Source organism: Myotis nattereri, assembly GCF_964212035.1.
Source record: "Myotis nattereri genome assembly, chromosome: 4".
NCBI classification, from domain to species: domain Eukaryota; kingdom Metazoa; phylum Chordata; class Mammalia; order Chiroptera; family Vespertilionidae; genus Myotis; species Myotis nattereri.
Window position 1 is genome coordinate 13,711,991 of NC_138079.1, and position 26,350 is coordinate 13,738,340.

The 26,350-nt window shown below is 37.7% G+C and overlaps 1 protein-coding gene across 2 annotated transcripts in view; it reads right to left on the bottom strand.

Moving 5' to 3' along the window:
* CTNND2 (catenin delta 2) overlaps positions 1-26,350 on the bottom strand; it is a 784,675-nt gene that overhangs the window by 458,539 nt on the left and 299,786 nt on the right. For both annotated transcript variants that reach the window (XM_081089970.1, XM_081089969.1), the window contains exon 3: positions 25,745-25,857. In XM_081089970.1, coding sequence (XP_080946096.1) covers positions 25,745-25,857 — 113 coding nt within the window. The remainder of the gene's footprint in view (positions 1-25,744; positions 25,858-26,350) is intronic.

Below are 26,350 nucleotides of genomic sequence, written 5' to 3' on the forward strand. Positions count from 1 at the left end.
CTCCATCACTCTTTTTGATTGGTCAGCCCCCTGGGATGGGTTACAGTACTCATTTTTGAAGGCAGTGACCATTCCTTATTCAGGTTCTCAACTGCCAATTATATTCCTTAGGGTAAAAAGTTATGTTAACCTGCGAACACACACCCTGTTAACACTGAAGAATTTTTAAAATAAACTACTCAGGAGCAATAGAACACAAGGCTTTTTCTCCTGCAAGCAATAAGAATAACATGCTATAGACATAACCATCATTAGTGGCTTACTCCACTGGTGGGAGAGGAGTGATAGAAAACATCAATACCTTATTAGAATTGCTCATTCTGAATTTACTAAAGGGTTTGATCCAGTGTGAACTACTGTCTCCAAAAAAAGTAAGGGTAGCCAAGAAAAATGGGAGTAGGGCAATGGCAACACAGCAAGTGTTGGAACAGAAGCAAACAAGAAAGGACTAAATAAATTAATCAAAACTATGCGTGTGACAGATAAGGAAGTGGGGAACAGAAGGGGATCATGGCCCCTGGGGTAAATTCAAACAGTTAAGATGAGCCAATGCCATGGGGATTATTACCATAGGTAGTCAATGTTAATTATTAAAATAGGACCACTCTGAAAAAGAGTAAAGAACAAAATAAAAGCCACCTATCATTTTGATATGTTTTTCTAGGCTTCCTGTCTATGAATATTTTACACAGTCGATATACTGCACATGGATATTTATAGTCTGCTGTTTACACAAAATTTTACACTAAGCATTATCACTTAACAATTATTTTGATCATTGATTTGGCTTGTCTGCTGAAGTCCAGTAACATTATTGCAAGACATGTTAACTGCAGTGAGTGCTGCGATGCTCTGCTCAGATCCCCTCAGGAAGTGAGTGCCAATTCCCCAAGCTGCTAGACCACCCACCAGACAACCTCAGCTGTCAGCCCCTTGTACAGGGACCCAGCCAAAGACTCTCTCTCCCTTCCTGGAGCAGTCTGTATCCCATGACCTGTTGACTTTGGGGTATAGAGGCTCAGTCTCCTTGCCCCAAGCAAACCCTACAGTTGCCCTGTAGTTCAACTGGGGCATTTGTTGTGAGGACCCAACAGCTCAACTTCTCCCTCAGCCCAGTCCTGCTTCCTTCTACAGCGCCAACTCCAAGAGCACCCCAAAAACTTCCAATGTGCTACTCTTCATATAGAGTGGGCTTCTTGGGGAACCCAACCTAAACGCTAGCACTTATTAGAAAAAAAAGGTATTTAATTTCCAACTTTTTCTGAGATAGCACCTATAAGATAATTTCAATTTCAAAATTTTAAAGTAGTCTTTTAGTCAAAAGGATGTAAAGATCTTTAAACTATAAAGCAAATTTTTATTAAGCCATTGAGCATCTACTGTAGGGCATCGGCCTTGCCCGGGGCTGAAATACATGACTAAACAGGCATAGTCCTTGATGCACCGCCCTTGATGTATAAATTCTGTGTGTGTGTGTGTGTGTGTGTGTGTGTGTGTGTGTGCGTATGTGAGTTACTGCGGGTGGTATGTGGTATACTGTGTGTTGTATATACATATGCAAGTTGGGGTGAGCAATCTACAAAGAACAGAACTATTTAAATATGGTATGAAATCAGTGAAATTGGTGGGAAATAAGAAAAAACACTGTGTCTAAAATATTTTTTTCTATCATTTTCAATTATTTCTATAAGCTCAAGAAAATAAAAAGGGGTCTTGGAGAAAACTAGACATCTGCTAGCTCAGGAAGTAAACTTGAAGCAATATTTGATAGCACTCATTTTTACATTAATTGCTGAGGTAAGATTTCCTAACTCACCCAAGGGGTGCCTGTTCCCCCTGACAGGGAAAAAGGGGGGAAGGGGATGCAGAAGCACTTGAAGTAGTCACTCTGCATAAAAGGAATCTGAGATTCAGAGGAAAAGAGGAAATTATGTGAGCAATTAATGACTCTTTTAAAATGATAAGGCAATTAGTAGAAACTTTAACACCAGCCACTGCTGTTCACATGAAGTGGCAGCCCCAGGGGGCTGAGAAGGGGAAAGGTGGAAATGCAAGTTCACGGAGACACTCCAGCCAAGAGGAGTCAGGAAGAGCGGACATCCATGTGCAGAAGAGGTCAGCCGTCTTCCCTAAAAGTATCGAATGTGCATTAATTCTTGCATCAACTATAAGACTGAATTCTTAAACAGAGAAGCATTTTTAGTAGGGAACAACACGATAGGTTGCGCTTGTATTTCTGAGCCATCAGTTAATGGCCCTCAACAGCTCTGTTAAATAAATCATACTCAAGAATGGTTCCTTGAAGTACTATAGGGACTTGACCTTCATACTCCTTCCCCCTGGGGTGAAACTTGGGAGCCCACAGCTACGCCAGGGAGAAAATACTTTCCCAGCAGCCACTGGGAATCATGAACAAAAGCTGCTAAGAACTTGGGTAGTGAGCACCCTTTGGCCAGCGGTCCAGCTGGAGCCTGGAGGCACAGGGGAACCCGGCCCCAGCTAAGCCCTGATATCCAGCACAGCCCCTCGGTCCCTGGTGACCCATGAACTTCCTTCAAAGGCCTCCCGCCCACATCAACATCCTCACCTAAGGCAGCTCCTCTCTTTGGCTACATGGAGACACAAGTATTACTATTAGAGGGGCTCTCAGGCAGCTTCTCTCAAACCCTGACAGGTTTTCAAATTACCCCAGCATCCTGAGATGCTGCATGTCAAACAAGCTGCCAGGTGATGATGTGCCCGGGCGTGGTACCTCACTCTGAGAAGACAGGGCCTGGTGATCTAGACGGCAGAGGGAGGAGAAGCTGGCACAGCATCGCTGAGTGCGCCCTGCATTCCCTGTTTGAGGGAATGAATGTATTCAGAGCATGCCGGCTTCTGTACACGATGACTTACAGGATCATCTTAAGCAAACAGTTCCCTCCTTAGCCCACCTCCACCTCCACCTCAAAAATCAACATCCATCCTTCCCTTCTCAAATGGCAGGAATACAAAAACAGCCTTTCTCCCTCCCACCTTCTTAATTAATTTGATGAGTAAGAACATCTTGTGGTAACACTGAAAACCACAAGGTTGTTGCATATAACTGTGAACTCCCATGGTCTCCAGGTTGTTGCAGGCATTAGAGTTCCATTTTCCTGGAAGGACACTTGGGGAATAGTGTAGCTCCAGGGGTGAAACTCTGCCCCGGGACCTGCCGCATGCATTTCAAATTGGAGTCTCAGGCTCCTTGTCTAAAACTGTGAGAGACGCCTCCTCTTTAGAGAGTTTTTACCTGAATAAAATGCATTGGAGTAAGGGGACCTGTTTGTGAGCTAAATATTCTGAGAAACACATAAGCTAGCTTTTTCTCAAATACTTTTCTGACGACCCACTCATCCTGCTCTAACTTAACACTTAAAAAATAAAAACAACCACATTTTTCTTTTTATGAAACATTAATTACTCTGTATTAATTTAAAATAGAGAAGCAATTCTAATAAAATGATTCACTTTCTCACTTTATCAACTGCACTGCCTTGTCAAAGAAACAGCCTGAAATATGGCATAAAGTGTGCTTTAAAATGCCCATGTAGAACATCCTCTTGTGTGTGCGATGGCACTGCGCTATATTTTGTTCTCCAGTTTGTTTGTTTCCTATACATAATTTTTCCCTTAGGTAGTATCATGTGAAATTTCTTGCCATGCTTTCTTTACTCTCCATTAAAAGGTGAGCATTTTGACAAGTGTAATCTTGTATGAGGCAGCTTTTTCTTTGTTTATTCCATGGGTACTTACAGATTGAAGGAAGCTAAAAGTATTACTTCATCTTTAATCTCACAGATATTATAAAATATATGGTATTTCAATATTCAACACATCTCAGAAATATGGAATTGGTGAAATGCAAAAAATATGCAGTGGGAAAATTATACAATTAATGAAACTTATAAAATGGTTGACTTAGGAAGGCTTTTTTCCCCCCTGGTGTTACAAGTATGAGCTCTGGACCTCCACTCCTGAGTTCAGATCCCAGGGCTACCCTGACCGGTTGGGTGACTTAGAAAAGTACCCTGAACTGTCACCTTCTGTTTCGTCATCTGTAAAACAGGGTTAACCCAGAACCACCCTCATGGGCTTGCTGTAAGATTTAAATGCAATCTTATAGTGAAATGCTTAAAGAAGCCCTTGACTCATAGTGAACACTCAATAAATATCAGCTTTTATGATTTCAAAATGCATTTAATCATTTGGAGCAGTGGTTCTCAGTGTGGTCTGGGCCTGTAGGATCAGCATCACTGGGAAACTTAGAAATACAGCTTCCTGGCCCTGATCCGAGACCCACTGAACTAGAAACTAGAGGGGTGGGCAGAGCGGGCACAGCAATTAGTCTTTAATAAGCTTTCCAGGTCATTCTGATGCACTCTCAAGTTCACAAACCACTGGAATAAAGGCAGAATACACCATTGACCCTTTGTATAGATAAGCATTCCCAATGGTTCCTTATGCATGAATTAATTTGAGTTTCTGAGGAAAATGCTGGTTAACATCTATCAAGCACTACTTAGAGATGACCCAGGTAACCTTAACATAGTTATGATCTTTCTAGCACTCCAATATTCTGAAGCAAAATTTGCCCGCAGGTTAATAAATTAAATATCTGAAAGATAATGTAGAAATTACCTGTTTTGTTATGGTGTAACTCAATACAAACTTAAGTGCAAATATTGGCATTAAAACCTTTCATCAAAAACATTATGGGACTGAATAGAATTTATATACATTGTACAGCTCATAGCTTTGAAAAATCCATTGATTCTCAGATATTATATGATTCTTTAGAGTTAGGCATCAGTATCCTACAGGCAGGGAATAAATAGTTACCTTAAAGATGTTATTTCCTTTTTATTCTGTTTTGAGGTGGGGAAAAAAGCAATGACAAATGATGAAGATATGCTTAGGTTGGGGGAATGGGCGCTCTTGTAGGATGGGGTTTAGAAGGGAGGACTCCTCCCAAAAGCAAGAAGAAGGGTGAAGTATAGCCTTAAAGCGTGGTATTAGCTTTAGAAATAGGGTTAGGAAAAGCATATTTTTAATATCCTTTATAAAAAAGAAGTAAATAGAACTGAATAAAATACATACTCATAAGCTTTATATATATTTCTTCATTATATTATCTGGTAAAATCATATTATAAAGTGTTGAATAGTAAGTGCTACTTCCCAGCTCCTTAATCACCAGTTTAAGATTCTACACTCACACACAATATTCCTAGAATATCCTGAAGGAACTCAAGAGCCCATCTGCCATTTGGTGGATTCACCATGGAGGAAATCTGAAGAAACTCTTCCTGAATGATTACTGTTTTAGAGCAGATTATATCCATGCTCCTACTGGTTTATTCCAAATAGCAAAGTAGCAGGTGTCTATAAACCAATCCCTTCCCTGGGACTAGCAGATTGAGCACAGACTCTAATCCCTTAAGTATTAGACAGACTCAGTTTCCAATTATTTGGAATAGTATAGAAGTAAGGATTTCCACCTAACAGAAGGGTGGGAGAAGGGAAGAAAAAATGATGAATTTTTGCAGACATGCAGTGAAGCATACAAATCTATGACAATCATGTAATAATTTTCTGCCACAAATCTCTGCTCATCCAAAGGAAGCACAGTTATAACTTGTACTCATTTCAACACTTTCATCAACCTAATAGCTTTCTCATTTAACCAAGGGCCACTATGCTTAAGAGCATTCTTACCACATCAAAGTAAGGGATGCTGTATCAACAGGTCAAAGACATTTATTTATTATAATGATTTTCTTCCTTAATTTCAAAGATTAATCCCTGCCATTAAAGCTGCTGCTTCTGCTAATTTCATAACACTTTCTGGATGCAAAGACACCCAGTAAGTAACGTGGCAGTTGAACAACTTTACTCTGTATGTTCCATCATTACTCAATGACATTCTACTCAATATACAGACTCCTAATAAAGAGAAAAGGAAGTAATCCAGGGCTTGGTGCCTTGTTAGTTATTTTTTTGAAGAGCTCTTTTCTAATCAGACTGGCTGGGAACACTTAGGTCGATGCCTTCTGTTTTGTAGGGCTCTCAAACAATTCACAGGATGTTATTCTTAATGACAAAGTTCTTATAAACAATTCTACATAGTTTTCCAGTAGGCTAAGAATTTTCACCTGGCTGTCTATAATAAACGTTAAGTGACATCAACAAAAGCCATAAATAATTCTTTTTTTTAAATATATTTTATTGATTTTTTACAGAGAGGAAGGGAGAGAGATAGAGAGTTAGAAACATCGATGAGAGAGAAACATCGATCAGCTGCCTCCTGCACATCTCCTACTGGGGATATGCCTGCAACCCAGGTACATGCCCTTGACCGGAATCGAACCTGGGACCTTTCAGTCCGCAGGCCGACGCTCTATCCACTGAGCCAAACCGGTTTCGGCCATAAATAATTCTTATAAAAATTATGTGAAGCATGTACACTACATTTTTAAATCCCTAAATTATTGTTATTAAGATTAATTAAAAGTATCGCTGTTAAGTTGCTGCTTCCTAGATGTGTGGTGTCTACTTCAGATCAATTCAACTTTTAAGTGTAAAATGGGTCTTGTTGCCCTGCGTTCAGTGTGTGGGGGATTGGAAGATGGACATGTCAGGGTTGCTGCTCTCCAGGTCCACCCCATGGCAGATGCGAGACACGGGATTCCTCAAACAGTGTGTACATGTGAAGACACTTAAGGCTGTTCTTTGACTTCGAAGGCACTCTGGCTGTCTACAGAGTGCATCCACATTTGAGTTCTTACCCCTTCCCAGTGACTGGTGTCTTGGGAGAGCTCACTTGTCTCTGTGGCCCAGGGCACAGTCCTTGGTCTACCATTCAGCAAGTTTTTCCCACACCGCCTGAAGCTAAGCGGTGTCAGCCCAAATGAAATATGTCTGCACCTGTCTTCTAATCACCTTGTCATTTACAAGTGGCTTCGGGATACTGGGGTCACTCTGTGCTGCTGTTCTTTGAAGAATCATTAGTACAGGTCTGTGGTCTAGATGAGCAAGTCATTCAGTTGCAAGAGTTGACTCCGTGTAATACTGATGCAATGAGCAGGTCATGGGTGACTCCAATGACCAGTGTAATTCACAGCCCTTCTCCAGCCGATGCTAGGTCATCCGTCTCCACAGAGACATTCATGGCCCTGTCATGTGTCTCTCTACTGGAACTGCCCTCTCTCATAGGTTGAACCATATGCAATTGCTAGAGATAAAGGTTGCATGGTTGGTTATTATAAATCTCATACATTTGACCTAATATTTCTATAAATCCACACACTATTCCACATGGCTCCAGTTGAAAATGAACTGCATGCACACCTATGGTCTTGCTGCTCACTTCAGCTTCAAGAAATCTCTTGCCGAAACCGGTTTGGCTCAGTGGATAGAGCGTCGGCTTGCGGACTGAAAGGTCCCAGGTTCGATTCCAGTCAAGGGCATGTACCTGGGTTGCGAGCACATGCCCAGTAGGAGATGTGCAGGAGGCAGCTGATCAATGTTTCTCTCTCATCGATGTTTCTAACTCTCTATCTCTCTCCCTTCCTCTCTGTAAAAAATCAATAAAATATATATATTATTAAAAAAAAAGAAATCTCCGTCTCCTTCAAAGTCCCTCTTTAGGGCACCTTCATGCAGCCAGCATAGCTCTTTATGACATGTTCCTCACCATTATGCTGTTGAGGACGGGTCCTCTTGAGGGCTGTTCCCATTCCCCTTCACCTTTGTATTTATAGATCCCTTTGCTCCATGTGAGTAAGTGCTCACACTTTATTTGCAAGAGTCACTGAGAATCCCAGAGGAAGTAGAGAAAATGGTTATTATCTGGATGTGTGGTCATAATGCCCATGTTTAAATCCCAAGGTAATTCTTTCCTATCAGTTTATATCCCCACTTGAAAATGGAAATAATAATAGTTTATTCTTATCTCATAGATTGGTAGGAAAATTAAATGAGTTAACTCCTCAAAAAGTGCTTAAAACAGGCAAGGGTTCAATGAATATCTGCTATTATTATTATTTCAAAATGACAAATGCTACAAATCAGTCTCTTGTAGACTCAGAGTCCAGCCCTTCCATAGAGACACTGAGGACTAGACCACAGAATACCAAGCTGTTGGTCTGATCTGAAGCCTGGTGTGTACATCCCTGGGCATCTTTAATGATGAAAAAAGGCTATTGGAGAGCTCAAAGAGGAGGCCATGACCCCTGGCTGCATGAGGGAATCACCAGGGGCACTTTAAAAGCTATGAGTCCCCAGGCTCCTTCTCCAACTGGTGACATCAGACTCCTTGAGGCTGGGGCCCAGGCATCAGTGTTTTTATGTTTCCCAGGTGATTCTAACAGTCCAGCCAGACTTGAGAACCGCTAAGGTAAAACACCCTTGGACCACACTTAACTATTACTTATAGTAGTTTAGTACTAGATTTTGTGATGCTAAGCAACTATAGAAAAGAGTCCCCACACCCCAATTAGGAAAATATCAATTTCTGACTTTGATTTCCTCAAATTGTTAATTTAGTAACAAGAGTTTAGGGATCAGGGAAAAAGCATAACTAAGCTTCTAGCCTTAGAGAATTACAAGCACACTTACATTTTTCTATAAAGGGCTAGAGATAATGGACAGGAAATAGTTTTATCTTTGACAAGGGAACATTTATATACTTCACCTACAGTAAATGGATTCTATTATTTGACTACAATAAACTTTCCTCAGGGCACAGGAATCCAAATGCAAACCAGGCCTCAGCAGTTGAGTTCTATATGAGACATTTCCAGATTCTCAGAGCCATCATTTCCTACCTTTCTTCATTATTGGCCCCCTTAGGAGTCTTTTTAGACTTTTCCCCCTCAAACCCCTATTCCCAATGCAATTTTAACACCACAGATACACTGCATATCTGTTTATGTACTTGTGACCTTTGGAGGACCACAGAGCACTACAATGTCTAAGGTGATTTTGCCCTTCCCAACAGAAAACAAGTTCTGCCCCTTTGGAGCCATCACTGCCCCCTATTGAGAATGTTTGTTGCAATTTAAAAGGCTCTATCTGTTGAGAGCATGAGCTGTGAGGGAGGGGTTGGTACAGAGGAAACTTAAGAGGATACTTCTCAAAGCTTAGATTCAGAAAAGATTCACAGTCAGTAACAAACTGTGTCAAGTTCTAACCACTTGCCCTGTATCATGCTGCAGAAACCTAATGTCTGGTAAAAGCAACCTTCCTTTGAGGAAAAGAAAAACAGGTAGAAAATGTAAAATTTTAAAATGACTCTAGTCACTCATGATTTCAAACATCCTTTTAACATTGCAGATTTTTCTGCTCATTATTTGAGTGAACTCTCAGAATGATAATTCTGTTAACTTTCTTTAGTGTTAAACAATTTGATGGCTACAGATGCTGTCATAAGTTGGTAATATACAGCAGCTAGTATTGCAAATTATTTTATTATTATCTACAACAACTTCCATTTACATCGTACTTTACCACTTAAATTTTTTACATACATTATATTACTTAAATAATGGCAAGGTGGTGAAAGACTTATGTATTTAATAATAAACTCAAGAAAGCATAGAATCCATTCAAGTTATTAAAATTATACTTTTGAAAGAAATGAAAAGCTTGCTATACAACTCAACTCAAGCAATTTCTCAATAAACATATGAAAGAGAATGGCTTCCATTTTTACTATTAATGGTGTGTAAATCAACCCAAGCCTCTTCTGGAGTACCACAAAGCCTTATTAATGCATCACACTACCTCCCATTTTTGTGGGCCCTGCAACACCTACAGCAGGGAACAGAGGCTAAACATTTGGGGTGAGCACCGCAGGCTCTCCCTGAACTTCATTTCTGATTCTAGTACTCTCATTTATTAACACTAGTCTTCACATAAAAATCTCAGAGTAAGCAAGATATATGATTGTTTGGCATATGTAGAACTCAATAAAAAATATGTGTATGTCCTCTAACCGCACTCTGGGGTCACAATAAGGTATTGGAAGTAAATGGAATGAACCTTTGTTTATGAATCCGCTCAAGCGACTACTGCTAAAGTCGCTGAATTCTTCTCAGGTCTAACCCTGAAAACTATTCAGAGATAGATGGCATGGGCAGGTCTTCTTATCATCTTCTATGTAGATTAAGTCCTATGTAGATTACACCCCAGGCAGTAAAAAATGTTTCTATATGCTGAAGTATAAGAGGAATTGATCAGAAAGGTGATGAACTGTGCTGTCCACTCCAAGTAATTATTCTACAAATATACAGTCATTCCATGATCTAAGGACGCTGTAGCAGGACAATGGGGTTTAGGGCAGAAGATATATTATTACTTATTTGTAACAACTAGATCGTTTGAAGGCTTTTTATGGGCTGGTTTCACTCTATTTGTTAATGTTTTACTCACTCATTGAATTGAATACACAAGTAGTGGTATATCCATCCATACAATGGAATACTAAGCCACACAAAGCAATGAGCTATTGAAACCTATAACAACTAAAATTTAATAATTCTTTGTGATGAAACACAAATAAAGAATTCAAAGGAGTAACTTTAACTTGGTTAAATGAATCTATAAAAAAACTACATTAAGCAAGTGATCAGCAATCCCACTTGTAGCTATATACCCAACAGAAATGAAAACATATGCACATAAAGACTTGCACATTAATGTTCAAAGCAGCACTACTCATAATAGTCCAAGATAGGAAACAACCAAGCATCTAACAACAAATTAATGGATAAATAAACTGTGGTATAGCCATACAAAGGAATATTATTAGGCAATAAAAAGGAATGAAGCATTGATACATGGTTCAACATGGATGAACTCTGAAAACATGATAATTAAATGGAGCCAATCATAAAAGACTTCATATTGCATGATTCCATTTATATGAAATGACCAGAAAAGGCTGGGAAGAGTATGAGAATTCTTTTTGGGGTGATGAAAATGTTCTAAATTTCATTTTGGCAATGGTTTCAAGACTGTATATATCTATAAAACCATTTTATATATAATTAACTTTTATACTTTAAATGAGTGAGTTGAATTATATAAAAATATTAAAAATAACAGACTGACAACTTTTAGAGCAGCGGTTCTTAACCTGTGGGTCGCGACCCCTTTGGGGGTTGAACGACCCTTTCACAGGGGTCACCTAAGACCATAGGAAAACACATATATAATTACATATTGTTTTTGTGATTAATCACTATGCTTTAATTATGTTCAATTTGTAACAATGAAAATACATCCTGCATATCAGATATTTACATTATGATTCATAACAGTAGCAAAATTACAGTTATGAAGTAGCAACGAAAATAATTTTATGGTTGGGGGGCAGCACAACATGAGGAACTGTATTAAAGGATCGCAGCATCAGAAAGGTTGAGAACCAGAGAGTAGGTGGGGTGGTGGAAGTGGGTGGGGAAAGATTAACTAGGGAACTTATATGCATAGCCCATGGACACAAACAATAGTGTGGTAATGGCCTGGGAGGGGAGGTTGCAGGATGGTGGGAAAAAAAACAAAGGGGACATCTGTAATATTTTCAAAAATAAAAGTAAATTAAAAAAATAAATAAATGAAGCATAAAAAATAATAACCTCAAAGCAGTTCTTACATTGCTAAAGACTAAAGGAATTACATTTTTTTAAAAAGGTTGCCTACTCTTCTACCCCACTTCTTACCAGTACAAAAAGAAAATAAAACAAAGTGAAAGTTAAAAATATTTTATTTTATTTATTTATTTTTTGATATTTTTATTGATTTCAGAGAGGAAGGGAGAGGAAGAGAGAGAGAGAAACATCAATGATGAGAGAGAATCATTGATCAGCTGCCTCCTGCACGCCCCCTACTGGGAATTGAGCCGCAACCAGGTCATGTGCCTTTGACCAGAAAGGAACCAGGACCCTTCAGTTCGCAGGCCAATGCTCTGTCCACTGAGCTAAACCAGCTAGGGCAAAGTTAACAAGACTTTAAAAGAAGACCTAATTCTATAATCTTCACAGATTACTCACACAAATATCCTGTCAGATTCTAGGAACAAATTACAAAAGTAATGAGAGAGTTTAGCAAGTTTGCCTATTATCAGATCAATACATAAAAATCAATTGCATTTTTATATAAAAAAGAAACTCTTAGCAGTCGTACCTTATAAAAAAGATAACATTTCCAAGATCAACAAAAACTCCAAGGAACTTAAGAATGAATGAAACAAAGAATAGAGCAAGGCCTTTGAGAATAAATTTATAAACTTAATTGAAAGACATTAAATAAAATAGACTGACATCAGGTTCATAAATAGAAAGACTCAAAATAATAAAGCTGTAGTCTGGCCGCCATGGCTCAGTGGTTGAGCATCGGCCTATGAACCAGGAGGTCACTGTTTGATTCCCCATGAGGGCACAAGCCTGGATTGAGGTCTTGATTCCCAGTGGGGACCATGCAGGAGGCAGCCAATAAATGATTCTCTCTCATTATTGATGCTCCTATCTCTCTCGCCCTCTCCATTCCTCTCTGAAATCAATAAAAACATAAAATCAATAAAAATGATTAAGTTATAATTTTCCCCCAATTTCCAAAAGTATAATATAGATATGTGAAAATTTGATACATGATAGACATGGCATCTTAACTAATAGTTGGTATTGGAACAACCACTTATTTACATGCAAGAAAACTGAATCTCTACCTTTGCAAGTTCAAAAACAAACAAACAGACAAAACACAATTATAAATGAATTCAATAATTTACTGAACAAAAGGTATTACTCTGCAATTATTAAAATAGCAGACATTGATTTAATGTTGCTTTTAGTAGGTAAGATTTCTTTAAAAATATTCCAAAAACATAAATCATAAAGGAAACAGACATAAAAAAATGAAACAAGTTTCAATAAGATAATTGTAACATTCAGCTAACAAAAGATTAGTATCCAAATATATTGAGAATTAAAATAAGAAAAAAAGAAAAACCACCCATCAAGAGATGTACAAAAGACATAAACAGGCATTTAATGGAAGAAAAATAATGAATATTTAATAAATTTATTTAAAATGCTCTTGGTGCAGAAGTCAGGGAGATACAAACTTCAAACCCACCATATTTGCACCAACAGCACCAACAAGTACTTTGAAAAGAGTAAGTTTCTCTGAGTACATGGAGCAATAGATTATTCATTGCTGATGGGAATGTAAGTTTGAACAGCTACTTTTGAAAGCTCTTTGGCTTTATAGAGGACTTGCAGATATTCATATCCTACAAGACAGCCAGTGCTTTTCCATGCACACCCAAGAGAGACGCTTACACACTCTCAGGAGGAGTCCTGCATAATTATGTCCCAAGCCATATGTTTCTAAAAGCAAAACCTGCAAAGTCTGCAAATGTTCTTCTCAGGAGAAAAGATAAATGCATTTGGCATATTCACATGATAAATTAGGAGGCATCAGTAAAAAAAAAAAAAAAAAAAAAAAAAGGCATAATCCTCAAGCACCCATATCAACATGAAAAAAAAAAACAAAAAACCCTGGAGAACATTACAGTTGAGTTTTAAAAAAGCATGTTGCAAAGAATATGGAACATAACCATGCAAGATTAAAAAACAGGCAAACCAAATAATATCTTGCATATTTGGATGCATATGTGTAGGGAAACATAAAGAAATTCAAGGGAAAGAATAAACACAGATTCAGTGGAGTGTTGATCTAACTCAGAAGTTAGAGATACCAGGAGAGAATGGCAGGGAAGTCTCCAACTACTGATCAAGTTCTATTTCTCAGCAGGCCTATTGCATTTTTAAACTACACACATAAAAATACCACATATTCTCCACTGTATATATTATAGATGGAGTATCTGTAATACTCTACATACCACTATCTTACAATAAAAGATTAGTTTCCAAAAATTATGTTTGTATAGCATAAGCTTAAAATGTTTTCTTTATTACTAAAGCTCTATTCAAAATGATAGCATTTTAAAAATAGGCCACCAGTCCATTTTAATAGAATAATTTTATTTGGAAGTATCTTATTCCATTATTGTATTCAAATAGCATCTCAGAATTTTACTTGATTTTGTACTTTTATAACTGAAAGAATTCTCCCTGGGAATAATAATTCCAAGTTAAATTTTCTGTGAAAAAATGGTGAATCCAATCCCTTGGTAGAAAGACTGCCATCTCCTCTATAACTTACTTCCTAAAATTCCCTTGTTTTGTAGTTTTTTACTATTTCTTTAAAAACTTTCAAATATTCTATGGAGCTTCATTTCTTCATTAGTTTCTGATTCCTTTGTTCTGACTCCATGAGTTGCACACGGAACTGAGTTCTGATTAATTTTTTTTCCCTCTGGAATGCTGGTCCATTAGCCAAATATAATATGTACTTGAAATGGCCAGATTTAAGCTTAAAATACATGTCTGCGTCCCAACCCCAAAGGGCAGATTAAATAGAATTGAGCTCATTTAATTCTCTCTTTGGAAATATGATTTTGCATTTGCTGTGTCCTCTTAGTATTAGGTGGTTGATCATGCACATGAAGGTTAACTTGATTAAAACATTTTGTTATAGACACTAAAAAGAGCAGTTTTAGTCTTATTTATTTTTTAAAAAATTTAAATTAAATCTTTATTGTTGAAAGTATTACATATGTCTCCTTTTTTCCCCCATTGACCCCTTCTACCACCCCCATCCCCGCCCCAGGCCTTCCACACTATTGTCTGTGTCTATAGGTTATGTATTATGTACATACAAGTTCTTTGGTCGATCTCTTCCTACCCACCCACCACCTCCATCTTCCCTCTGAAATTCCACAGTCTATCCTATGCTTCTATGTCTCTGGATCTATTTTTTTCATCATTTTGTTTATTAGATTCCACTTATGAGTGAGATCATGTGATGCTTTAAAAGAGAGGGCATTTTTAAGAAGGGAAAGATCTTGTTCACATCCCTATTAAGTAAAGTCACATCCTAAAGGCAGCATTAGGCTGAAGGCTACATGAGGTCAGGGGACTTGCTTTCCTCATTCAGAGCTATACTCCTAGTGTCTATTACACACATATATAATAGGTCCATGATCTCTATATGTTGAATAAGTAAATGAATGAATGAATGAATGAATGAATGAGTGGATTAATGCAATCTCACACTCACAAAGGGAGGGCTTTGCAAACCCACATTCCTATAGACTTTTCCTTGTTTTGTTGACCCCAGTAACCCACCATATGACCATGGGCAATGCTTCCCTGGATTAGGGGCCTGATAGGCAGACTTCAGCTTTCAGTCACAAATTCCAAAGGGAAGCCCCTAAGCCCATCAAAGTCCCCAAAAGCCTTAAAAAATGCTAACCATTCCAATGTTTAAGTAATGTTGAGGATTCTCTATCCCCACCTTCATCTCTTTGGTAAAATTCTTTTCTAGTACCAGGTTATAAAGGCATTAAGTGAAACTTACTAAGAGTAGGACATAGCCACTCAAAATCACAGAGACTTTAAGCAACTATTCACTTGAGGGCAAATACAATTTTGGTAATAATGAGAAAGTATCTTAAACAGTATGATGCTTCAGTGAATCATGTCTATATTATTACATACATATTGTTCACCCATTAATTTAAGAACACCTCTTTACTGTGGTATTCCCTGGCAGAGAACAGCAATAGTTAGAATACACTGTCTTCAGTTAACTTGATATCATCATAACCACTTACTAAATAAAAGAAGGTATAAATACATAGCATCTCTTTATGAAGATAATGACATTTCACATCTATTTGTACATGGGACAAATAAGTCATAACTGTAATAGTCATGGCAATTAATTAACTAATCAGGATGAGGACCAACCCACAAATATCGAATAGTTTCTCAATGACAAACACTGTTATTTGTTCTAAACACAGTTTAACATGTAATTTTTACAATCAACTTCCAAGGTAAGTACTATTCTTCACAATTTACAGGCAGAGGTATGGAGTCTTTGAAGGACCAGTATATTTCCCAAGTCACATAAGATAGCAATAAGCAGAGCTAAGATTTTAATCCAAACCTTATAGTTTCCAAACTCCATTGTCATAAATAGCACCCTGTGCCACCTCCTAAAATCAGAGCTTCCGAATTTGTTGGGCAATTATGGTATGACAGGCAGTACCTACATCCCAAAAGACAGAATGAAACTCATTGCCTTAAATGAGAAATGTCAAGACACGGCAGTGAGCTCTCCACAGGTGGAGACCATCATTTACACGTTAGAGAGAGGTTAATTGCTAAGTTTGGGGTAAAGTTGGCAGTCATTCATTTGGATAGAGCTTTCCAATAAAACCTTGCTGAGAGTTAAATTCTCAAATAAGTGCGTAAGACTAAGCAACAATGTGTGAAGATTTTTTTAAACTTCCTCAGCTCTTGAGGTACTAAACAAACAGATGTTTGAGAGGGCTGAGGCTTGTGAATACAGCTTTACTGTCAACAAATTAGGTAACATCTTTGCTGCCTGCTGCTAACGCAGCAATCTCTTAAATTTAAAATTCTATGATAGCTTCTCCTGGATAAAGGGGAATTAGGATACATTCACGTACATGAAATAAAAAAGAAATCCAAGTTTCCTTCTTGAAAATGGGCAATAGTTGTGGTAGAAACTAAGCTCAGATTGTTGGCCTCACCTATCAAATGTTTACATTTTTTTGAAATAAATAATTTTGCAATCCTACATTGTCTCTTTTAATACAGATGAATCTGCAGACCCTGCCAACTCTAACAATGAAACCAATGTAAAGGCTCAGGACCTTGCTGGAAGTTTTCTGACCTATCTCCTGGACAAGAGCTACCATCTCCAACTTGTGCTGCAAAGACCAGCCTCCACAAGCTCCCATTCATTCTCCATGCAGCTGGCAGAGCTAGAGCTGGCCTCATCACGTCCTTGGGTAAAACCATCTTCACGTTCTATTGATTGCCCAGTCAACAAAACGCAAAGTCTCTAGGTCTCTGGCCTGACCTATATGGCTGCTCACAAGAATGGTTATGTCTGTCTGTACCTTTATCCAACACATTCTGTCCCTTGGACTTGCTATTCCAACCACACTGATTCCAAAATTGACTCTTGTCTTTCTGACTTTGCACTCTCCCTCTGAGCAGTGCCTTTATCCTGATTCATACCCTGCTAATGTTTCACATGATTAACACACAAATATCTGTCTGTGAAACCATCTCATGACTTCCTGTTCCCTTCACAGCACCAAGGAATTGTCTCATGTCTTCCGTGCTTAGATGTCTCTCTCTGAACTCCTGGAGGCCAGGAACTGCATCATATTCATGCCTGGAGCACAAGAAATGTTGATTCACATGCTCGACCCTCAGAAGTACGGCATAACATTTATTTAAATAGAGCCAGTGATTATTTCTTAAAAGGCCCACTCCATGTGATTGCTCAGTGTGAAACAGTCTGTTCCAGTTCCCTATCTTTACCCCAGGATTTAGCCAAACTATCTCAAAAATCTATGAATCAGGAAGCAGGCTCTCAGCAGACACCAAATTTGCCTGTGCCATGATCTTGGACTTCCCTGCCCCCAGAAATGTGAGAAATAAATTTATGTTGTTTATAAGTCACCCAATCTATAGTGTTCTTTTATAGCAGCCTGAAGAGACTAAGATTATAGGATAATGAGCATTTTAGACATTTATAGACATAAGTATTAGTATAATTTGTTTATTGGAAATATGCAAGAGAATAATGAATAATTACTCTGGATGTACTTAAAAGCAATGATAACATATATGAACACCCTTTACTTCATTTGTATAAGAATGAATCTCAGAAACATATTCCAATAAAGACTTCAAAATAATAATAATCATTGGGATGGGGAAGGGAGGAGGAAAAAGAAACAGAAAATAAGTCCCAAAATGAAGTGGGTAAAAATGAACTGGGGTTATTTAGATGGTCATTTACAACATAATTCAAGAACAAGCATTGTGGCGAGGCATTTTAGCATGTGTACTTGAGACATAAAGATACCTGGGATCAAACATCAGTAACTGGTCACTATCTGTTGGATGTTAAGAAAGTGAATTTTCTTCTCTGAATTGTAGTGTTCTCCATTCTACAATATTTAACAATAAAATTTAACTCATGGGCTGATTAGGAATAAATGGCATGATGTATATAAGCCAGTTAATGCTGTGCCTGGCCTATAGGAATCTCAATAAATACTACCATTATAATTATTAAAATTAGCACTATTATTGATATTATTATCACTATTCTCATCATCTTAAGATCAGAGTGAAAGTATGAGACCAAATCAATCACAGATACACACACAGAGTACATCAAACCAACAGGCCTTGGTGTCCAGGTACTATTCCAAAAAGAAAACTGACTAGAATGAATAATGAACATAATATTCTGACCCAGCTTGGTCAGAAAAATGTATAATATTTTATATGAATTATAATTTATTATATATGTATCATATATAAGATATATTCTGGAATATAGAGAGATGGTAATATTTACAGATTAATAAAACGGGTGAATTTTCTGCAACAATAGCAATGGAATAAGAATAATAAAAGTACTGAATACTCATTCATTCATTTATTCATTCAGTACTGACTGAACAGTTATCATGTGCTGACCATTCTTGGGCATATACTCCCAGTCCCTGCACTTGGGGAATTAGAGAGTAGGGGAGAAAACAGAAGAGGGGCAGCACCTACTTCTAGTTGCTCAGAAGGCTAAACAATGGCTCCCTGTAGGTGAGGAGAAGGCAGCAGCTTTAATCCAGGCTGTAAATTTTGCTACAGGATTAGAAGTTCAAAGGCATTAGGGTACTATAGTGATGGCTCAGCATAGGGACCTTGGACTCCAGGCAGGTGGGAAAGGATCAGAGGCCTGACAACTGGGAGATAAAAAACACACACAAAATAACTAGAGAAATAAATGCTTCCCAGTTAAAAAAGCATTAGCTGCAAATGTTCTCTCTGAAGGAGAAAGCGTTCTGAGTGGAGGTCTGGACAGAAATGTGATGGTGCTGGGAATCATGAACATGAACCCTGAAGTCCCAGAAAGTATTCTAGAATGTTCTCCTAATTTATGTAGGAAAAGGGGAAAACTATAATAAGAAATCCTAAAAGAATTATCTCATCATTAAAAACAAGCAATTGAAAAAAATATATTAAGACAAGAAGAACAGGGGTTCATGAAGACAATCAAGAAAATGGAGAATATTCTGGAGGGAGGTTTCTGCTCTGGAATTTAGATTGGAAGGAAACAAGAGAAAAATACTTGTTTCAAAATAAAATCGCCAATGCAGAAAACAACGCTAAAGTATGTCTAAAGTCCTTATAGTTTGTTCTTTTCTTCTGTTTTTATAATGAAGCAGACATTCTAAATGACTTCACAAATGCCACTGCAGTGTTATTTCTGATTACCAATTCAATAAATTAAATGTCTCATTTAAATAAATCTGTATGACTTTGTTGGAAGAGCAATATTTTAACCACATGAGAAATTATTATGGAAATCAACAGCTATTCTCTAATTTAAAAAAATGTTTAATAAAAAATTAAATTAAAAATAATTTATTGGAAAATGATTATTTATTTTTTATTTGCAAGCATGGTAAGAATCTAGAATTCTGACTATGAGTAATTTTTAATCTTTGGCTACGTAACTCTTTTTGGAAATGTATGTATATATAAATAACATAATAAAATGCTTAAAAAACTAAAATTTTTAAAATTATTAAATTATCTAAGATGTCTGGTCTTCAAAATAAAATATTTTGATTGATTTATTCCTTCTGCATATAAAAGAATAAATGTCAGTAACTACTTTTTTAAGGATGTCATATCCTATAGAAAAATTTTAAAAATGCACAAAATGTCTGACTTTGAGAAACAATTATATTCATATATGATTTATTTCCTTAAGAAAGTTCAGTGACCATGCTTTTAAATATAAACATTTCTTTGTGACATAAATGTATGCTACTACTTGGCTTGTGTTTCTTCACCAGTAACTAATTAAACCAGAAGTCAGCGTTTTCTCTAAAATGAGCCTGGCTTCTTTGTAGGAATGAAGAAGACCTGTACGCTATTTATAGAATTGTTGGCATTTGGGCTCACAGGAGTTAGTTAATAAAGAGAACAACCTTTGATAACACTTGCAACATTAATTCCTTTTGTATTCCACTATCCAAACTATGGCAGATATTTGTGAAAATGTGTTTGCAAGAAATTCAATAGCTCACCTGTGGGAAAAAGAGAGCAAGACATTTTCATGTATATATTACATTTGTCATTTTAAATATATATAACTCCAATCAGAGTCTTGGGCATCTACATTAAAAAATGGTGAAGCTAAACTGATTGCTTTATTTAGTTGTTCTTATTCTACATTAAATAACGACTCCATTCCACATTCAAATACTTCCACTTCTTAGAATCAAAACAGTATGTTGTTTAAAATGTAAATTCAAATGCATGTGTATATGCATGAAAAATAAAATTGGATATACAAATTAAACTTTTGAATGGAATACAGTCACAAAGTAAAATTTATTTTCTCTAATAAAAACCTTTCATAATTCAACTTGCAAGTGAGGCAAAAGTAGGTTTACAGTTGTGAGTGTGCAAAATAGAGTTTATTCTTGTATTATTAGTTATTAATTACTGTATTATACGAACAACCATAAACCTACTTTTGCCTCATTCTGAATATCTAACACAACCTATTAAAAAGTATTGTAACCAATTACTATCAACTTAAAACAATGCCTATTTTTTTTTTTTAAGTTACAGTTTTGCAAGTTTTGTAAAGTTCAGGCATGGCATAATTGGGTTCTCTGTTCACGGTTTTAGAAGGTCTATCACCAGAGTTTCACCTGGGCTACTTTTCTTTCTGGAAATTCTGGGAAATAATTTACTTCCAAATTCATTCAAGCTGTGAAATCAATTTATTTTGGTTATAAGACTGAGGTCCTCTTCTCTGTAAGTCAGGGATTGTCTGCTGCCTTAAGGAGCCATGTGCACTGCTACCCACACTGGCAAGGAAGACTTTATCATGTGTCAAATATCTCTAGCACTGAATTTCTTGACTTCCTTTATCTCTAGCTCTAGACCATCATCAACCATCATCATCTTCATCATCTTATCATCATTGTTGTCATCATCATCATCATCATGCCTTTCAAGAGTCAGATCTTCCTTAGGAGGAGTTTATAAGATAGGTCCAACTGTGATTTTAATCTATTTCTCTCCCATTATGTTTTTAGTGCCCATGAGAATCAAGGGGTTTAAGTAGACATCAATTTTGTTGTCATTAAATTTTCAGCAGCACATAAGAAATCCCTATACATCCTCTGAATGAAGGTTAAAATATTCTGTGGCAGGGAACTTCGAGAAGGGTCAACAGAGGCTCATCCTCAATGCTTTGTTAGTTCTAATGACTCCCAAAAAAGGGATACCTGGCCCAGTTTGGACTGGTCAAGAGGGCATTCAGAAGGGTGTGAGCCCTCAGCTGAGTATATAGATCCCCAGGAGAAAGGGACAAGGCAAAAAAGGGAGGGTATTCTAGGTGGAAGGGATTCCTTGGTCATAGGCATCGACTGGGAAATACTGGTATTATTTATGAATTAGCAGAAGTGGGGGGAAAGGTCCTTTATAGACATGATTCTGAGTTATTCATATGCATATCTAACTCACACCACATAGAGAGTAGATTTGTGCAGATAGCAACCAAAGAGGTGAGTTAGAATGCTGCTACAGGGGTGTAGAGCATGACAAGGGCATGGACACAGGAAGGTCCTCAGAACACTGGGCTTATAAAACCAAAACAAGGGTCCAAGTCTGGGAGGGAATAGATGGATCATGGGGCTGTTAGACAAGACCTTCTGGGCAAACCTTTGCTGAGGGACAGGTATGAGCCAAGTAATCTCAACTGGCCAAAGGGTGGGAGTGGGTTACTAGCAAGAGGGATTTTTATCATGACCCTAAATAAAGGGAGCCATCAGAATAAATAATGTTCTAGCTTCAGGTCTGGATGGTTCTGAGGAATCAGAGAGAAGGTATGGAACCAAACTAATTGTAGGATGGGAGAAGTATCCAATAGATTGGAGAGGTTTGGCCTGGAAGCAGAGTGAGAAAAGCCAACATAGGAAGAAATGGTGGAAGTATAGCTGCCATGAAAAGCACTAATAATTTCTTGGTAGAAGAATGATAACACTCAGACAACCACTAAATGATCTGGATTCTGGAAGCTATAACATGCATTTGGGTGTTTAGAAAAGTCTGTGAAGAGTTTAACTACGAGACCACAATGGTCCTATTTGCAGTTACTTCTACCGTAGACACTTGAATGCAGAAGCTGATATGCTACAACACGGGATCCAGATTCTCCCTTCTCCAAATTCTCAGTGCTCTCATTTTTTTTTTTGATTGACTATTATAAAGTTGACTGTTTAAATGCATACTAATAACATTTTCCTAAAAGTTCAAACTGTCATTGTGACTACCAGAAATGAGGTCTGAGAAATCAGATGAAGCAATTTCCTATCACCAATAAAGGCAGAGGGAAACCAAAATAGAATTATCATTTTTATCATTTATGTAAGAAGTCTGAAAAATATTTAATTTTGTTTTATTTTTGCTATAAAACTCTTACCCCTCCAGAATATGATACATCTAAATTATCAGACTTCTTTACCTGTCCTCCTTTTTCAAAAATTGTTTATATTCTATTTTTTATTTTTAAATATCCCTTTTGATGTGCTAACTAGGTTAGTCTATTACCTTTATAAAGACTTGGATTTCCAACGGTGCATTTCTGAAGCTCAGCAAACTACTAGGTTATGACCAAACACACCAAAAAAATGGAAGCTATGTATTGGACTTTGTCCAGTGAAATATCAGTAAATTGCTTGTGCTATTCAAATGCAGATTCATACATTAGAGGCTTCCCAAATATAAAATAATTAAGCTTGATGAAGACCGAATATTATAAAGGTGTATAGCAGGGGAAATCATTAGGCAGTGTCCGCTGCACCTAACACTATTACTTAATACACATTTAACACAGAATTACTGCTAATGTACTATGAGCTGTGAGTTAAGGATACAAGTTATAGGTGAAGAACTGAACACCATCATGGGTAATTTTTCTGTCTAGTTTAGTAGCTCAATGATGTGTTCTATCTAAGACACTTTGGACCTGAGAAAAGAAATCAACTCAATCCAATAAAATAAGGGGAGGGGGGTTAAGAATGTAAATGAAATATCAGAGATGCAGCGGTCTTAGTGATAACTGAACTGGTCTCTGTAACATTCAGAAACAAGATGGTCTCTGTCACTACAGGCTCCTCCACTGGCACACAAACCACATGGCCACCATCTCTTAGGATTCACCACTGGAGGTCACAGATTTGGGGTCACTTATTTCACCTTCTCAAGAGTAAGAGCCCAATTTCTTTCACGCTATTCACTGGACGGATTGCCCTTGGGTTAGACGTCCATTTCTGATCCAATCAGAAGTTGGAAATTGAGGCACAGGGTACAACATGGTCCCCCAGACCTTCTCCTACCAGGGACTGGGGGTGGATGAAACAAAATAAAAGATGCATAGTATGCAAAAATATCACACAGAAATGTAGAGGGCTGCCTGGGAGGCACCTAGGCATTTTCTTATAATTATTGTCAACTGAACTCAGAGCATAGGCAGAGCCACGCCCTGGGAACATGCTTCCCCAATAAGGCTGGACATGTTAATCAGGCAGGGGCGGAACTAGATATGTAAATCTAGGCCTTTAAAATAAACCTGCTATGTGGCTCAGCCCGCTTTTTGCCACCTCTCCATCAGAGAGGATGGCGCCCACCTGGCCCCAGCTTAAAATCTATTTCTGCGTCTTGGTCTTTCTTTAATTTCTTAATCCCCAGCTCCTCCACTCAGCAAATGGACTGTTTCCTTTTCCATGCGGGACATGGAGAAGAGAGAAACAGCCCCCCACAAGAAAGATTAAGAATATGCATTAAACAGGTAATCTGACCAATTAGGAAACAACTGGTTTCAAAGCCAAATAGATGTCAATTCAGTGGTGCTCATGAACCCCCCAAACAGGCTTAGCTTATGAGGAGGTGCTCAGCAATAACAATCAGCTCTTCAATACATACAGTAATAAAAATCTACACTTACAAATATTTTTCTCACCACCTTCCACAAGTCAACCTTCTGAACACAATTTCAAATGGACACAAATCACTTTTTCTTTTTCTTGTCTATCCTGTTTCTGTTAATTTGGGTGTTCAGACAAATTGCTGATGAGTTTAAGAGACCACAATTTATCTACTTGCTGCTTCTTACTACTGAGGTATTACAGAAGTGGATATGTTTCCACACATTCCATATACAGCTTTGCAATTGAAAACGCTATCCATTCAAGTAACAGTAAGAGTCGCAATGACTTCTATTTAAAGTATACCCACTGCTCCACGAACACAAGAAAAATGTTAAAAGACTAATGGCAGGTGCCTCCAAAATGAAATATTCCAACCACAGATTTACTCGTGCAATGATAAATGCTTTAGAGCAATGGATATAGTGGTGTTTTAATTCTTTTGTGGCAGCAGGTAGCTAAGAGCTCACCAAACTCAAGCTCCTGCTTCCTGTTGACCCCAGGACTAGGAATCCCTGCCCAGCTCATCTATGAGAGGCTATGTGACTGATTCTCACCAATGGGCTGTGGGTGCAGTGATGTGCTTGACAATGAAGCCATAGGGGTTCTCAAGAATTAGGCCTTTGCTCCTGGCATAGAGGGAAGCAAGGAAGCAGCTCCCTGACCAGCATCTCCTGCCTCTATCTGTGGCATGAATGAAAAGCAATCTGCTATTTTGTAAAGTTACTATAATGTTGAAGTTTATTTGCCACAGTAACTATTATTTCCTTAACCAAGATATGTCCATAAGAAATGTAGCATCGAACACAACATAGAAGATGACAGAAAAGTACAATGCATTTCTGAGAAATGAAAGTTGACTTATAGAACTGTATGTGTTTATTTCAATTTCATACACACACACACACACTTTTATTTTTAAATATAAAAACAAGGCCCTAGGTGGAGCATTTATTCTGTGGCCAAATTACTATATTTTGTTTTGCTCTTAAATTTTTCATAACATCAAACCAACCCCTAATTTAATAATCAATCATTCTATCTATGGATTTGAAATATTTTTTACACATGGCAATTGAATGTGTGGTGTATACAAGAGGAGCAGTTTTATAATTTAGCATCATATATTAGCAGACAATACAGGTTGCATAGAAACGTTCTCTCTCTCATTTCCAGAACCTGCGACTCTAGATCATTAGAAAAGAGCAACAAACTGGGAGGCTGTGATATGGCATCTCCTGCTTTCAAGCAACCTGCCTGAACGAAAAGCCTTCTTTTGTACAAAATGATGCATAATTTGCATTCAGGGCAGGGAGTAATTTTGTTAAAAGAGTTTCAAGTACAAACCAGGCCATTTCAGACTTCTTTTGAACATCTGAAATGAGGTCGGTTACCATTCCTTTCCAACTTCGGACTGAATGCTCCGGTTCCACTGCCAGGCTTGTAAGGAGAAGATAAACCCCACCATTTACTTCCCCTGGCAACTCGAGGCACAGAACCACGGGGAAGGGGTCCCCAGTACCTGATGCTGCTCATGCTGCCCGTCTCTGACCCCAGCTTGCATCGCTCCAGCTGGCTGGCAACGATCTGGCGTTCTGCCTCCAGCTCTCGAGTCAGTCTTTCAAACTGTAATTCCTGAAAGAAAACCACCAAAAAGATTAATTCTGTCATCTGTATAAAAAGTGGAATTTAGACCCAAATGACAGGACAGTTGAGGGGAAATATCTGGTTAACCAAAATGTCAAATGTAAGAAGTAGAGAATTTTTTTTTTTTTTACTTAAAATATCAGAAATTTATTTTTCTTTTCCTTTTTTTTCAGTTGCAAAACTGTTCTTTTTTTTTATTTATTGCTTAAAGTATTACAAAGGGTATTACATATGTGTCCATTTTATCCCCCCGCCCTAGACAGTAAGAAGTAGAGAATGTTGATGTGGAATCAAAGAAGGATTTGCAGTTCAGACAGACCCAAGTTTATATCAGAGTCCTGGGACCCGTTTGCTGCAGCGCCTTGAATAAGTTATGTAATCTAAATATCAATCGTATCATCTGTAAAATGGGTTTGGGTGAGGACTAAATGAGACAGTGTCCATGAAAAATTAGCCTATGCTATGTTTGGCAGATGACCAG